Source organism: Otolemur garnettii, unplaced genomic scaffold (genome assembly GCF_000181295.1).
Source record: "Otolemur garnettii isolate 467f Iridium unplaced genomic scaffold, OtoGar3 scaffold00291, whole genome shotgun sequence".
Lineage (NCBI taxonomy): Eukaryota > Metazoa > Chordata > Mammalia > Primates > Galagidae > Otolemur > Otolemur garnettii.
Genome location: NW_003852686.1, coordinates 24,502 through 40,428, shown reverse-complemented (window position 1 = coordinate 40,428; position 15,927 = coordinate 24,502). Strand labels below are relative to the sequence as shown.

Here is a 15,927-nt window from a genome sequence, read left to right as displayed (position 1 = left end):
TGTGTAATTTCTTATAAGATCAGGAAATATCTCATTGGGCAATATTCAGAAACATTTCTCGAGTTGCTTTTGAGACCTAGAGTCAATATTTCACTGGATACAGAGAAATATTTAGAGTATGAATACCCTGGATGAGCCACCATGTGAAGCAGCCCTAGGACTTCTCTGACTTGAGAGGTGATGTTGAGCTTGTCCAAGATGAAGGCACGAGCATAGCAAAGCCTTTATGTGTGTAAGACCTGTGCAACCCCAGTCCCTAGCCGAGGAGCTCCCTGCCCAATGGGGGAGGCGTTCAGGTGGGCAGGGGAGGGAAGATCACAGGCTGTTGGTGCCAGCAACAGGAAGCTGGTATGCAGAGGTGCACAGTGGCTGATGTGGTGTCTGGTCCTCCTCACCTTCAGGCTCAAGCTGCTCCAGGAAATGAGGCTTCCCTTTGCTTTACTTCTTGCCGTTGGGCTCACACTGGGGAGAACCAATATCACAGATGTTGGTCGAGAATGTAAGTATCATTTCCTCTCACTGTCTTGAAGGGGATCTTGACCAGAGTTGATGGTGGTCTTTGGAAGGGTTGACTAGAATGTGGAGCATCTCAGCTACCTGGGGTTGGTGTTGTCAGTGTAATTATGAGTGGGAACTAGTCAATTTTGGGAGAGCATGAGCCAGGAGGCAAGGCTAAGAGGCAGGAGGATTTCCCAGATGAACAACTCCCTGACCAGGAGACCTGAGGGAGCATCTTGATATGGCACTTGCCCATCAGGCCAGGCAGGAGTGGCCAGGGAAATCCAAGAGCATGAAGGCCTGCCTTGGTGAGGCAGACCTGCTATGCAGAGCAGAGCCATCCCTCAGCTGGCCTCTGGGGTGTCCCCTCATCCTGTCTCTGAAAACAGGAAGAGCTCCTGTGGACACCTGCTTCTCTCACCAGAGCTGGTCTTATCCAGACTCAGATTTCACAAAGAGCTGAGTTGTGATGCTTAGGGAAGTCCCTGGAGGTAGAGGGCAGGGGCTGCCCATTGGAGGGGGGTGGACCTGGCTGATCATGTTGGGAACCAAAGCTTGATGTCTGCTTTCTCCTCTCTAAGGGACCTTTAATGTGAAATGCGAAGATTGTGTAGTTATGAATGACTTCAGCTGTGCTCAAGTTACGGAATGTCCCTATCACATCAGGCGCTGTCTGATAATCTCCATTCGTAAGTACCTCTGTTATTTTGGCATGTTTTGGATTGGTGTTTTGGGGGCAGGGCTAGTTCGCTTCTCTTTGCACTAGCCCTGTTACCTTTCCCTGGCATGTATCTGCCCCAAGAGTGAGCCACAGGCACAGGGCTCAGCCTCCTATGAGGCTGCACTCATTGTCCTGTGGAGTCAGGTATTCTGCACAGTGGAACAGTCAGACCATACATCTGTGATGTCTTAAGGGTATGAGCATCGCTGGACTTTGAGGCCTCTGCCTCTTGTCTGTCCCAGATTATGTGTATAGACACCCAGTACAGGATAGTGACTCTTCTGTGCTGGCCATCAGCTTGTCCTTACTCTCACTCTCCTTCATGCCCATCCATCTTTCCCATTTGTAGGCCTTGTGACCAGCAGCAGTTCCTAAGACCCCAGCAGATGTTCTGCCACCAGACCACAGAAATGACAGGTGCCCCAATGGGGCAGTTTAAATATGTCTTCAGGAGACCCATTTGTACCCCCCTACTGGGAGGGCAAAGGTGCTTGGCTTTTGAATAGCTTTTGGTATTTTCCTGCAAACTTTGACTTTTCTGCCCCACCTCAGTCCTTGCTCTGGACTATTCCTCTTCAGACGCCCAACTCACATCTGTTTCATGGCTTCCATGGGCATGAAAACTATAACATATGTACTTCATAACTTGTACCTGTCATACTTTAGAGGGTGTTTTTCTCCTTGGACCCTGATGGATACTAGGACAAGAATTTACAAGAGCTTTTGGCAGAGATTTGGGAATGCTAAAATACTTGGACATTTTCCCCTTCCAGATACTTGCTGATTTGGGGGACTGTGAAAGATGGTAAGCAAAAGGCTTCTGTGAAAACATTCTGAATGTCAGAGACTAAGAGCTTCCCTCCACAGCTGGCATCAGTGAGATGTTGGAGGAGGAGCACACAGACCTATGGGGCACAGGGAGAATCCAAACACAGGGCACATGGATATGCCCATCTGACTTTTTTTTTTTTTTTTTTTGAGACCAAGTCTTGCTCTTTTGTCCCTGCTAGAGCACAGTAGCATCATCACAGCTCACAGCAACCTTAAGCAATCCTACTGACTCAGCCTCCTGAGTAGTTGGGACTGCAGGTGTGCTCCACCATGATTGGCTCATTTTTTCCCCTATTTTTAATAGAGACGGAGGGTTGTTTTTCAGACTGATTTCGAACTCCTGAGCTCAAGGAATCCACCTGCCTCAGCCTCCCAGGGTGTTAGGGTTACAGGTGTGAGCACTGTGTCTGGCCTCAGTTGACTTTTGACAAAGGTACAAAACCATCAGTGAATCGTTCATGGTGGAAATGAACCTGCACATCAAACCTTATATAAATATTAACTCAAAGTGGATCATGGGCTTAAATGTGTAAGGTCAAACTCTAGAATTTTTAGGAAAAAAATACACATAAGAGAAAATTTTCAGCATCTAGGGTGAAACAGAACATCTTGGACTTGGCCCCAGAGTATGAACTGTAAGAGTCATCTAATGATATGGCTGTCGGCCAACTGAAAGCCTTTGTTCTTTGAATGAGCATGTTAAGAGAATGAAAAGACAAAATATAGACTATAAGAAAATATCTGTAAATCACACATTAAACAGAGAACAAGTATCTTGAATTTATGAAGAAATCTTAAAAGTTCAACAGTCAAAATCTACCCAGTCTCATTAGAAAATCAGCAAAAAGATATTTCACTAACATGGATTCACAGATAGCAAACAAGCACATGAATAAAGTCTAAACATCATTAGCCATTAGGGAAGAACAAATTAAAACCTCAGATAGCACTAATCAGAATGGCCAGAATAGAAAATAGTGACAACAAAAAATGTGTGAAGATGCAAAGAAACCACATTGTTCATAGGCTGCTGAAGGGCAGGACCTGCAAAATGACACAGCCACGTAGCAAACAGTGCGGCAGTTTCTTTCTTTTTTTTTTTTTTTTAAGTCATTTGTACATAGATCATGAATACATTTACGCCATTATGGGATTCAGTGTGTTGATTATTTATACAAATTGGAGTGTTTACATCTTACTAATCAACATAGCCTTCACCTCATTTACCCAATTATAGTGTTAAGACATTTGTGTTCTACACCTGATAGATCCAACTTGTACTTGCAATATGCTTCATAAGTGTGGTCCTCGTATTAACCCTCCCTCTATTGACCTACCCCCACTTCCCTCCTTCATCCTAGGCTATAGTTGTGATTCATCTTTCATATGAAAGTGTGAGTGATTATAAATTGGTTTCATAGTAGTACTGAGTACATTGGATTTTTTTTTCCATTCCTGAGATACTTTACTAAGAATATTTTCCAGCTCCATCCATGTAAACATAAAAGAGGTAAAGTCTCCATTTTTTAATGCTGCATAGTATTCCATGGTATACATATACCATAATTTATTAATGCATTCATGGGTCAATGGGCACTTGGGTTTCTTCCATGACTTGGCAATTATGAATTGAGCTGCAGTGAACAATCTGGTGCAAATATCTTTGTTGCCAAATGATTTTTGATCTTTTGGATATACACCTAGTAGAGGAATTGCAAGATCAAATGACAGGTCTACATTTAGATCCCTGAGTATTCTCCAAACTTCCTTTCAAAAGGAATGTAGTAGCTTGTATTCCCACCAGCAGTGCAGAAGTGTTCCCTTTTCTCCACATCCACACCAACAACTGTAGTTTGGGGACTTTGTGATGTGGGCTACTCTTACTGGAGTTAGATGGTATCTCATAGTGGTTTTTGTTTGCATTTCTCTGATGATTAAAGATGATGAGCATTTTTTTCATGTGTCTGTAGACCATGCACCTGTTTTCTTCAGAGAAGCTTCTGTTCATATCTCTTGCCTACAATGAAATGGGATCGCTTGTTCTTTTCTTAATACGTTTGAGTTCTCTGTGGATTCTGGTTATTAGACCTTTGTTGGAGATAAAACTTGCAAAAATCCTCTCCCATTCTGAGGGCTGTTTATTTGCTTTACTTAGTGTGTTCTGGGCAATGTAGAAGGTTTTTAATTTGATCAGATCCCAGTAATGCATTTTTGATGTTGCTTCAATTGCCCAGGAGTATCTTCCTCATAAAGTATTCTCCCAGGCCAGTTTTTTCAAGTGTTTCCCCTGCACTCTCTCCAAGAATTTTTATAATTTCATGTCTTAAGTTTAAGTCCTTTAACCAATGAGAGTCAATTTTTGTTAGAGGAGAAAGGTGTGGGTCCAGTTTCAGTCTTCTACAGGTCGCCAGCCAATTCACCCAGCACCATTTCTTAAATAGGGATCTTCCTCCAATTTATATTTTTGATAGGCTTATCAATCAAATGATGGTAAGTGTCTGGATTCACCTATTGGTCTTCATTCTGTTCCAAAGATCTACTTCTCTATTTTTGTGCCAGTACCATGCTGTTTTGATCACTATTGATTTGTAGTATTGTCTGAAGTTTGAAAGTGTGATTCCTCCCAATTTGTTTTTATTTCTGAGTTATGTCTTGGCTATTTGAGGTTTTTTTCTGTTTCCATATAAAACAAAGTACTAATATTTCCTGGTCTTTAAAGTATGACAGACGTGCTTTAATAGGGATCGCATTAAATCTGTAGATTGCTTTAGGTAGTATAAACATTTTAATAATATTGATTCTTCCCAGCCATGAGAATGGTATATTTTTCCATTTGCTAATATCTTCAGCTGTTTCTTTTCTCAGAGTTTCATAGTTCTCTTTATAGAGATCTTTCATGTCTTTAGTTAGATACACCCCAGATATTTCATCTTCTTTGGCACTATTGTAAAGGAAATAGAGTCCTTGGTTGTTTTTTCCCCTTGACTATTGTTGGTATATATAAAGGCTACAGATTTGTGAGTGTTAATTTTGTAACCTGAGACATTGCTGTATTCCTTGATCACTTCTAGGAGTTTTGTAGTTGAGTCCCTGGGGTTTTCCAGATATACAATCACATCATCTGCGAAGAGTGACAGTTTGATCTCCTCTGGTCCTATTTGGATCCCCTTGATTGCCTTCTCTTGCCTGACTGTGATGGCTAAGACTTCCATTACAATATTAAAAAGCAATGGAGACAAAGGGCATCCTTGCCTGGTTCCTGATCTGAGTGGAAATGATTTCAGTTTAACTCCATTCAGTACGATATTGGCTGTGGATTTGCTGTAGATGGCCTCTATTGGTTTAAGAAATGTTCCTTCTATACCTATTTTCTTAAGCATTATGATCAAGTAAGGATGCTGATATTATCAAAAGCTTGTTCTGCATCAATTGAGAAAATCATATGGTCTTTGTTTTTTAATTTGTTTATGTGATGTATTATATTTATGGAATTACATATGTTGAACCATCCTTGGAAACCTGGGATGAAACCCACCTGGTCGTGATGTATAATTTGTTTGATGTGTTGTTGGATTCTGTTTGATAGGATTTTATTGAATAGTTTTGCATCAATAATCATTAGAGATATTGGTCTATAATTTTCTTCTCTTGTTGGGTCTCTTCCTGGTTTGGGAATCAGGGTGATATTGCTCCATAGAATGTGTTGGGTAGTATTCCTTCTTTTTCTATGTTTTGGAAAAGGTTAAGTAATATAGGTACTAGTACCTCTTTAAAGGTTTGGTAGAATTCTGATGTGAAGCCATCTGGTCCCGGGCTTTTCTTTGGGGGGAGATTTCTTATAGCTGATGCTATTTCAGAACTTGATATAGGCCTGTTCAACATTTCCACTTCTTTCTCTCTAAGTCTAGGAAGGTGGCATGTTTCCAAGTATTGATCTATTTCCTTTAGATTTTCATACTTCTGAGAATAGAATTTTATGTAATATTCATTAAGGATTTGTTGAATTTCTGAGGAGTCTGTTGTTATTTGGCCTTTATCATTTCTGATTCATGAAATTAGGGATTTTACTCTTCTGCTTCTGGTTAGGTTAGCCAAAGGTTTATCTATTTTATTGACCCTTTCAAAAACCCAACTTTTTGATTGATTGATCTGTTGTATGATTCTTTTGTTTTCAATTTCATTTAGTTCTGCTCTAATTTTAGTTATTTCTTTTCTTCTGCTGGGTCTAGGATTGGAATGTTCTTCCTTTTCCAGTTGCTTGAGATGTCCAATTAGGTTGTTGACTTCCTCTCTTTCCATTCTTTTGAGGAAGGCTTGCAACGCTATAAATTTCCCTCTTAGGATTGCCTTTGCAGTGTGCCAGAGGTTCTGGTAATTCATGTCTTCATTATCATTTTGTTCCAAAAATTTGGTAATTTTCTTCCTAATCTCATATATGACCCAACTATCATTCAGTATGAGGTTATTTAGTTTCCATGTTTTCGTATGAGTGTGTGGATTTCTGTTGTTACTGAGTTCAACTTTTATTCCATGATGGTCTGAGAAAAATACAAGGAATGATTTCTGTTGTTTTAAATTTGCTCAGGTTAGACTTGTGACCTAAGACGTGATCAATTTTGGCGGATGATCCATGGGCTGATGAGAAGAAGGTGTATTCAGTTTTGTTGGGATGAAATGTTCTGTAGATGTCTGTTAAATGCAATTATTGAATGGTTAAGTTTAAGTCTAAAGCTTCTTATTGGAGGATCTATCCAAACTGCCAAAGGAGTGTTAAAATCTCTGACTATTACGGTGCTGGAGGAAATTACATTGCTCATGTCTGTTAGAGTCTCTCTTATAAACTGAGATGCATTCTGTTTGGGTGCATACATTTTAAGACTTGAAATCTCATGTTAAGTGTTACCCTTAACAAATATGAAGTGACCATCTTTATCTTTCCTTACTTTTGTTGGTTTAAAGCCTATTGTATCTGCGAATAAAATTGCAACACTTGCTTTTTTCTGATTTCTATTTGCCTCAATTATAGATGACCATCCCTTCACCCTGAGTCTATGTTTATCTTTTAAAGTAAGGTGATATTCTTGAATGCAACAGATGTCTGACCTGAGTTTTTGTAGCCAGTCAGCCAGCCTGTGCCTCTTTAGAGGGCAATTTAAGCCATTCACATTAATTGAGAGTATTGATAAGCCTGGTTGAACTTTGGGTATCAAGTTTTTTGAATGTCCAGTGGAGATTTTTAATCCTTTCACCACTGTGGAAGTTGGAATTTGATTAAAAGTTTCTGAGTGAGTTTACTTTTGTGGTGGAGGATTGTGCTGGTCATCATGGAGGATAGGTCTGAGACTATCCTGGAGAGCTGGTTTAGTTATGGCAAATTTCTTCAACATGTGCATGTCATTAAAGTATTTAATTTCTCCATCATAAATGAAACTCAGTCTTAGCTGGATACAGGATCCTGGGTTGAAAATTATTTTGTTTAAGGAGATTAAAGGTTGATGACCACCCTCTTCTAGCTTGAAAGATTTCAGCAGATAGATCTTCAGTCATTCTAATGTTCTTCCCCTTGTAGGTTATGGTTTTCTTAATGTCTGTCTGCTTGTAGAATTTTCTCCTTCATATTAACTTTAGTGAAGCTAATTATGATGTGTCTATGAGTTTTCTTATTCAGGTTGAGTAGTGCTGGTGTTCTGAAACTCCTATCTGAATTTCATAATCTCTTGGCATTTCTGGGAAATTCTCTTTGATTATTTCATGAAGAAAAGCATCTGTATCCTTTGAAGCAACCTTGTCACCTTCAGGAATTCCTATAAGGCAAATATTAGATCTCTTTGAATTATACCAGAGTTCTCTTGAGAGAATGATCTGTTTTTGTTCTCCACTTCTCTTCCTCTTTGAGAGATTGGGAGTGTTCAAAAGCTGTGTCTTCAATGTCAGAAATCCTTTCTTCTGCCTGCTCTATTCTTTTACTGAGAGATTCTACTGTATTTTTCAGATCTTTGAGGGCTGCAAGTTCTCGCCTCAGTGTGTCAAAGGTGATTTTGTCTTTGAATGCATTGAATTCTTGAGACATCTTTTGAATTACTCCTTGAAATTCTAATTCCATCTTTACCTCCATTCTATTGATCTTATTTGCTATCCAAATTCTGAAATCAATTTCTGACATCTCAGCCATTTGTTTATGAATGGGATCTTGTGCTGTGTCTCCCAAATCGTTCCTGGGGGAGTTGATCTACTCTGATTATTCATGTTGCCAGCATTTTTTCGTTGATTCCGCCTCATAATTGTTTTTTACTGGTTGGCTAGATGGGCAAATAAGGTAAAATTGGATTGGGAGCTCCTGGAGTTGTGGTTAACCAGCCCTTTGTCAAGGATCTGGGACTGGTGACTGCAGCTTTTCCCCCTATAGCTTTGCACAGGACCTGTACAGTATTACAGTCTGAAGCTGAGGAAACCTGCTTGGTGTGGTGGGGTTAGGTGGCTCTGTCTTGTATTCAGCTGATCCTTGTCCCATCCTATTGGATCAGTGACTCTGGTTTAAAGTCTTAGCTGAAGTTTGCTTTCTTGGAGTTGTAGCTTGCCTCCACAGAGGTGACCTGCAGGTATCACTCTTCTCTCTCGGCTTGCCTCCCAGTCTTCAGCTTAGTTGGGTAATTTCTGGACATTATCCTTCCCTCTGGACAGGAGCTTCTTTCGAAGGCTGGCTCCAGTTGGCCATCTTGCCCCTATCTGCAGTTTCTTTAAAAACAAAAAATCAACTACCATATCTCCTAAATTATATTCCTGGGCATTTTTTCCCACAGACTAAAAACTTAAGTTCACACAAAAAGATGTAGATAGAAATTTGTAGCAGCTTCATTTGGCATTATCCCCAAACCAGAAACATTCTGGATATCCTTCATCCTTCAATGGGTAAAGGGTACAACAGACCAGAGTGTGTCCATACCCTGGGATGCTACTGCTCAGAACTAAACATGATACACATAACTTCAATGATTCTTCAGAGGTTTCTACCGAGTGAAAAGAGGTGATCCCCAGAGGTCATGTACCACGTGATTCCATTCATGTAATGTAATAGCAATGACAGAGTTGTAGAAAGAGACACCAGCTTAGTTCTGCAGAGGATCAAGGACAGGGAAATTGGGTGGAAATGAGGTGTATCTGTGTTGGGGATACTTGTGGTTCTTATTGCTCTCAATGCCAGTTGTCTCCTTGTGGCAGGTACTACAGTTTTGCAAGCCCTTACTTTAGGGAGCACATGAGAGAAGTGCACAAAGGATCTACCCATATTATTTCTTACAACTATATTTGCATATAGAATTATCTTGAAATGAAATATTTAATGAAAAAGAAGTTAAGAAAACATAACACCACTAACTACATTAACATTAAAATGGCTATAATTAGCAGCCTCGGACTTTCTGAGTAGAGAAAACAGTAAGTAGTATTTTCTGTTTACTAGAGATATGCTTAAAATAAGCACACTGGAAGTTCAAAAGTAAAATATAAAAAGTGGTATATTTAAACATTGTCTAAGGAAAACTTTTACACCACTTGGGCAAAGTAAACTTCAGTATTTTATGGAGATGAGGTGATAAAACTGCAAGGAAGATGTCATGGTCTAAATCTATAGGCACCAAATAACACAGGATGAAAATATATACAGAAAAAAGTGACAGAACTTAGAAAGACAAATCCCTCACAGTTATATAGTCGACATCAACACACCTCTTTCCATACCTTCTAGATGCTAAAGCAAGGAGACAATACTTACCATGGCTGTGGTCCAGATTAGTGGACGTCTTCTGTAAAGAACTGGCTAGTAAATGGTTTCAGCTTTGTGGGCTTCCTGTCTCTGTTGAAACTACCCAGCCCTGCCTTTGTAGGGGTGGAAGCAGCTCCCAGTGACAAATAAACATATTATTGTTGATGTTTTCCAACAAAAGTTTATTTATAGACACACTTAGTGGGCTGGATTTGTCCTGTGGGCTCCTGTTTGCCATCTTCTGCCATAGAAGGTTTGAACTACAGCATTAACAAATGAAATATTGACATAGACAACATCAGAGCCAGGAATTGGCAAAAATGGGATCCTTATAAGGGTATATATGATGTTTACAATATTGACATTTACCGTATTTAGACATGACATAACACAAGCATCAGCAAAGTTCACATGATTGAAACTATTTAGAGTTCCTTCTCTATTACTATGGGATTACACTTGGAATCACTGTGAACTAGGAAACTGCCAACTACCTGGAAATAGTAACCAGAGCGTATCTAAATAAAACCAATCACACAAAAGAGAAGTCACAACAAAATAAGGAAATACTAAGGTCTGAATGATGACAATATGACATGTCAAATGAGTGGAAAGTGGCTGAAGAAGAGTTTAGAGCAAAATCTCTACTTGTGCAGTGGAATAGTAGAGGGAGCAAAGCTGGAAACATCTGAGCTTCCGTCGAAGAAGCTAGAAAAAGAAAGCAAAATTCCCCCAAAGCAATGAGGAAGGAAATATAAAGAGAATTGAAGAAATCTTTGAAATAGAAATAAGGTATATAAAATCAACAAAGCCAGTAGATGGTTCTTTGGAAAGATTCATAGTATTGGTAAAACCTAGTAAGAAAAATCAAAGATGGAAAAATAAAATTCATATTTCAGAATTGAAATGGAAAAGGACTTTACAGACTTTACAGACCTTTCAAAGAAAATAAGAGACTATTATGAGTAACCCCTCTGATGAAATGAACAAAAACCTGAAAAACAGAACCATATCTGACACACAAAGAAATCATAATGTTAAAGTGTCCTGTTAATAAAATGGAATCCTTTATGAGAAACCTACCCACCAAGAAATCTTGACGTCCAGCTTGCTTCACTGGCAAATTCTTCAAAATGTGGATGGGAGAAATGATACCTATCTTACACATGTTCTTCCAGATGATAAACAAGGAACAAATTGCTTTCTGACACATTTATGATGGCAGTTTAATCCTAATACCAAAACCCAGGAAAGACATTACAAGAAAGGGAAATTACAGACCACCCTTTCATATGGTTACAGATGCAAAAATAGTACCAACAAAATATTAATGACAGTATCCTGGGCAGGAACCTGGAGCAGGATTGGAACGGTAAGGAAAAACAGAGGAAACTGAATGACATATGAAGTTGTGCTAATAAGAGTCAGTGTGTGTTCTTTAGTGGTGACAAATGTACCACAGGAATATAAGTAATGCAAGACAAGGAGGCTGTATATGAGATGTGTAGGGAATCTTCACAACTTTTCTGGAAATCTAAAATGATTTTAAAATAAAAAGTTAATTTGTGTACACACACATCACAGCCTTTACCTCATGGACTCAATCTCAGAATTGCACCGAAGCACATATTAACAAAGAAAAATAATTGTGGATGCTAAAACTTTTTGATAATGTCCAAAGCCTTTTCCAAATTAAAAAAAAAAAAATCTGTGAGGGAAATGAAAGCAGAAAGGAAACTGGACCTCATAGAATGAGATGAGAATTAAATGAGAATGTATCAAAGATTTTCCCAATGAAACAAAAATTGAAATAAGATCCTCTTATCCCCACCTCTATTCCTAATGGAACTGGAGTTCTTAGTTCCGGCAAGAGGAAGAATTAAAACACTTAGAGTTTGTAAAGGGAGAATTTAAACTGCTACTATTCATCAGAGATAAACTTTTCAAATAACAGGTGACTTTAGCAAGGACACCGGACGCAAGGTAAGTATTCAGAAAATCAGTTTTAAAAAATTGTCTTTCCATACAGCAAGAAACAATTTTGGCATTATAACTCACAGCAACCTCAGACTCTTGGGCTCAAGCAGTCCTCCTGCCTCAACCTCCTGAGTAGCTGGGACTACAGGTGCCTGCCATAACACCTATTAGTTTTTTTATTTTTAGTAGAGACAGGGTCTCACTCTTAGCTGGTCTCAAACTCCTGAGCTCAAGCAATGCACCCAGCTCGGCTTCCCAGAGTGCTGGGATTTTAGGTATGAACCACTGAGCCTGGTCAAGAAACAAATTGAAATTCACAGCCAAGAGTGAGACCCTGTCTCTACTAAAAATAAAAAAACTAGCAGAGGTGTTAGTTATGGCAGGCACCTGTTTTTAAGAGCACTACAAAATCAATGCCTAGAAAGAAATGTAACTAAATTTGCGCAAGATTTGAACATCAAAATTGCAAAAACACTTTTGCAGACTTAAGCACATGGAAGAATATAGCATGCTCATGGGTCATGAGATCCAACAAAGACATCTCTTTACCTCACTTTAATCCTTGAATTCAAGAGAATTTCAGTCTTAGGAGAGTGTGTGTGTGTGTGTGTGTGTGTATACACAAGTTGATTCTGAATACTTACTGGAAGGTAAAAGATTGGGATTAGCTAAGGCATCTTGAGGAAAAACAAAAAACTGAAGGACATGTGCTGTGAACTACCAAGATTATTTATGTAGTTTAATTAATTAAGATAGTTTATTGTTGGATCCTGTGGCCAGGATTGAAAAATAGAATACTAAAATAGAAAGAATTCAGAAAAAGCCACATACATTCAATGACTGGCTCTTGGACAAAGGTGACCCAACAATAAAGTGGGGAAAGATGTTTGTTTAAATTCAATAGTGGTGGTTATATTAGACAGATATACACAATATTTGCACTGTACAAAAGAAGCGGTTTCAGGTGGTTTGCAGATCTTAGTGTAAATACTGAACAAAGATTTTAGAGGAAAATGTGGAATAATATATTTGCGTCCTTTGGGAATTAAGAATTTTAAAAACAGAACAAAATAGTGCTAGTCATACAAGTATGAAATTGATAAATTATATTGCATTAAATTTCACAACTTCTAGTAAGGAAAAAACCTATAAAACAGGAAAAATGCAAGATGAAGAAAAAGCATTTCAAAACATATATCTGCTAAAGGACTCCTATTCATAATATATAATGAAGTTCTTCCTACAAATTAATAAATAAAAAACAGATTTTCCAATAAAATTTAAACAAAAGACTTGAAAGAAACATACTAGAGAATGGTATCTGAGTGGGTAACAAATGTAAGAAAAGTCATCCAGTGTCATTCCTCTTTGATGGAAATGCAGCTTAAAACTGCAACATGACAAAACCACAGGGAATGGACTAAATATTCAAAAATGCCCTTTCTCAGTGTTGTCAAGGATTTGAAGTGTACACTATCCTTTGGAGTATAGGTGGGTTCAATCTAGTCTGGAAAATGATTCAACGTTATCTGCTGAAGTTGCATATTAAAGACTCAGGGATTTCTGCTCCTAGGTACATAGTTAATAAAAAAGACTCACATGTGCTCACCTCAAGACAAAGACAATATTCAACAATTCGTTGTAGCACTATTTGGAGTAGATGAAAGCCAGAAATAACCATTATGCCCACGAACACTAAGCTGTGGTGCGTTCATCAATGTAATTGTATACATCTGTGAGGATGGGCAGTACACAACAATGTGCAGCTACAGGGCTGTTGTTCATGAACATAGAGTAAAGCAGAAGGAGCCATGCACAAAACAAACATGAAGTGTGATTTCACTTCATAAAGTTCAAAAACAGGCAAAACCAATATATGGGCATAGAAGCCCACGTGCTTCTTATGTGCAGCTGTGGCTGCTTGTAGAAGTGTCTGAGGAGTTGGGGCTTTCATCTTGCCAACTGCAGAAAATCAGGTTAAGGCCACATTAATATGGGAACCCCTGTTGCAGGTATTTATGATCCTTGGGACATAAGTAAAGCATGATTCCTAGTCTTCACCCTAAAGGTTTAGAATTATTATGGCAAAAAGCAACCCGGGCATTTCATTTGTATAGCTACATGAAGGGTATTATAACACTGTTTTCGGAGGGCCAGTGGCAAACATAAAGATGGCAGCTTGGATAGAAAAAATATTGCCAGAAGAGGTTCTTGGGCTAATGAGACTACCTGGTGCAGCAGTCCCTAACCTTTTTGGCACCATAGACTTGTTTCATGGTAGTTAATTTTTCCCTGGATCTGGGATAGGGGGAATGGTTTCGGGATGATTCGGGCACATTACATTTATTGTGTACTTTGTTTCTGTCATTACTTCATTGTAATATATAATGAAATAATTACACAACTCATCATAATGCGGAATCAGTGGAAGTCCTGAGCTTGTTTTTCTGCAACTAGGTGATCCTATGGAGGGGGACATGGTGACAGATGAAGCTTCCCTCACTTTTTCCTGCTCACTTTCTGCTGTGCAGCCCAGTTTCTAACAGACCATGAACCAGTACCGGTCTACGGCCCAGGGTTTGGGAATCACTGCTGTAGTGGACTGGAACATTTTCATTATAGAATTCTAGACTATGTTGCCACAGTTGGGAATATAGAATTGAGTTAGTTGTAGTTGATTGTAAGGTGTGTGTGCTTTGACATTTACAGACAGAAAATGTGAAATCAGTAATTTTCATCTACTTCATTTTCAGGTTTGAACCCACGGGAACTATTAGTTTATAAAAGCTGTACATTCAACTGCACATTTGTATATCCATCTGAAATGCCTCCTGAAACCCCAAGAAGACGCTACAAAACTAATAGTTTCTACTTCGTTCGTTGTTGTAATGGCATGCTTTGCAATGCAGGAGGACCTACTAATGTTGAAAGGGACTTGCTGCCTGAGGAAATAATTGAGGAGGAGCTTCCATCTGGAGCTATAAGTTTCTGGGAGTGGAAATATGTCGCGATCTTTGCCTCTATCATAGTCAGCAATACACTGGCTTGAGAACTCCTAGGAAGTGCTGCTCACCTTCCCACTCCTCAGAGAAATTTTGCTCTCATTGCCTCCTTTTAAATCAGAGATGCTGATCACAGTGCCTCTAGTTGGTTTAATTATGGCGTATTTTAAGAGAAATAAAGCAAATTATTGTTTGGTGAAAACTTTCATGAACTTGTGATTGCATACAGTCAGGTGCGGTAGTGCGATTGCCAAGCAGATCGGTTCTCTTGCCTACTACATGCTTGGGGATTACTTTGTGATTTCAGTACAGTCATGTGTCACTTAACAACAGGGATATATTTTGATAAGTTTGTCATTGTGTGAACATGACAGGGTATACTTACACAATGTAGATAGCACAGACTGTACAGCATGGTGCTACACTGAATACCCAATGGTAAGTATTTGTGTTTCTAAACATAGAAAAGGTACAGGAAAAATACAGTGTGTAAGATAAAAAACAGCACACCTGTGTAGGGTGCTTTCCATGAGTGGAGCCTGCAGGACTGGAAGCAGATGGTGAGTGAGTATGAAGGCCAACGATGTCACTGTGTTCCACTGTGGACACTAGATACTTTGGCTGCACTAAATTATTTTTAAAATTTCTTTCTTCAGTAACAAATAAACCTTAGCCTACTGTAACATTTTTACTTTATAAACTTTTTCATCAAAAAACCTTTTGACTCTTGTAATAGCACTTAGCTTAAAACGCAAATACATTATATTACCGTACAAAAATATTATGTTTACATAAGCTTTTTTCTATTTAAAAATGTTAAGTTTATTTTTTCATTTTTAAACTTTCTTGTTGAAAACGGAGACACAACTACACATTTGCCCAGGCCCACACACAGGGTGAGGATCTTCAGTATTACTGTCTCCACCCCACATCTCCAACTCGAAAGTGCAGGGGTGGTAATGCATGTGTAGCTGCCGTCTCCTATGACAGCAACGCCCTCTGAATGTCTCTTGGAGGGCCTGCCAGAGGCTGCTTCTTTTAAGTATAAGTAGAAGGAATGTATTCTAAAATAATAAAAAATATGGTATAGTAAACTTGTAAACCGGTGATACGGTATACTGTATATAGTTGTACGT

General features: G+C 38.9%; 1 protein-coding gene across 1 annotated transcript; it reads left to right on the top strand.

Moving 5' to 3' along the window:
* Positions 1–279: 279 nt before the first annotated feature.
* Positions 280–14,838, top strand: GML (glycosylphosphatidylinositol anchored molecule like). Its single transcript, XM_023508917.1, has 4 exons — positions 280–296; positions 402–499; positions 1,080–1,187; positions 14,543–14,838. Exons 1-4 carry the CDS (start codon positions 280–282, stop codon positions 14,836–14,838), a joined length of 519 nt encoding a protein of 172 aa, XP_023364685.1.
* The last annotated feature ends 1,089 nt before the right edge of the window (positions 14,839–15,927 follow it).

Bases quoted from the DNA above. Each gene is read 5' to 3' on its own strand.
- GML (XM_023508917.1), top strand. The intron at 500-1,079 runs GTAAGTATCATT...CTCCTCTCTAAG, and splicing joins CACAGATGTTGGTCGAGAAT to GGACCTTTAATGTGAAATGC. The intron at 1,188-14,542 runs GTAAGTACCTCT...CTTCATTTTCAG, and splicing joins CTGTCTGATAATCTCCATTC to GTTTGAACCCACGGGAACTA.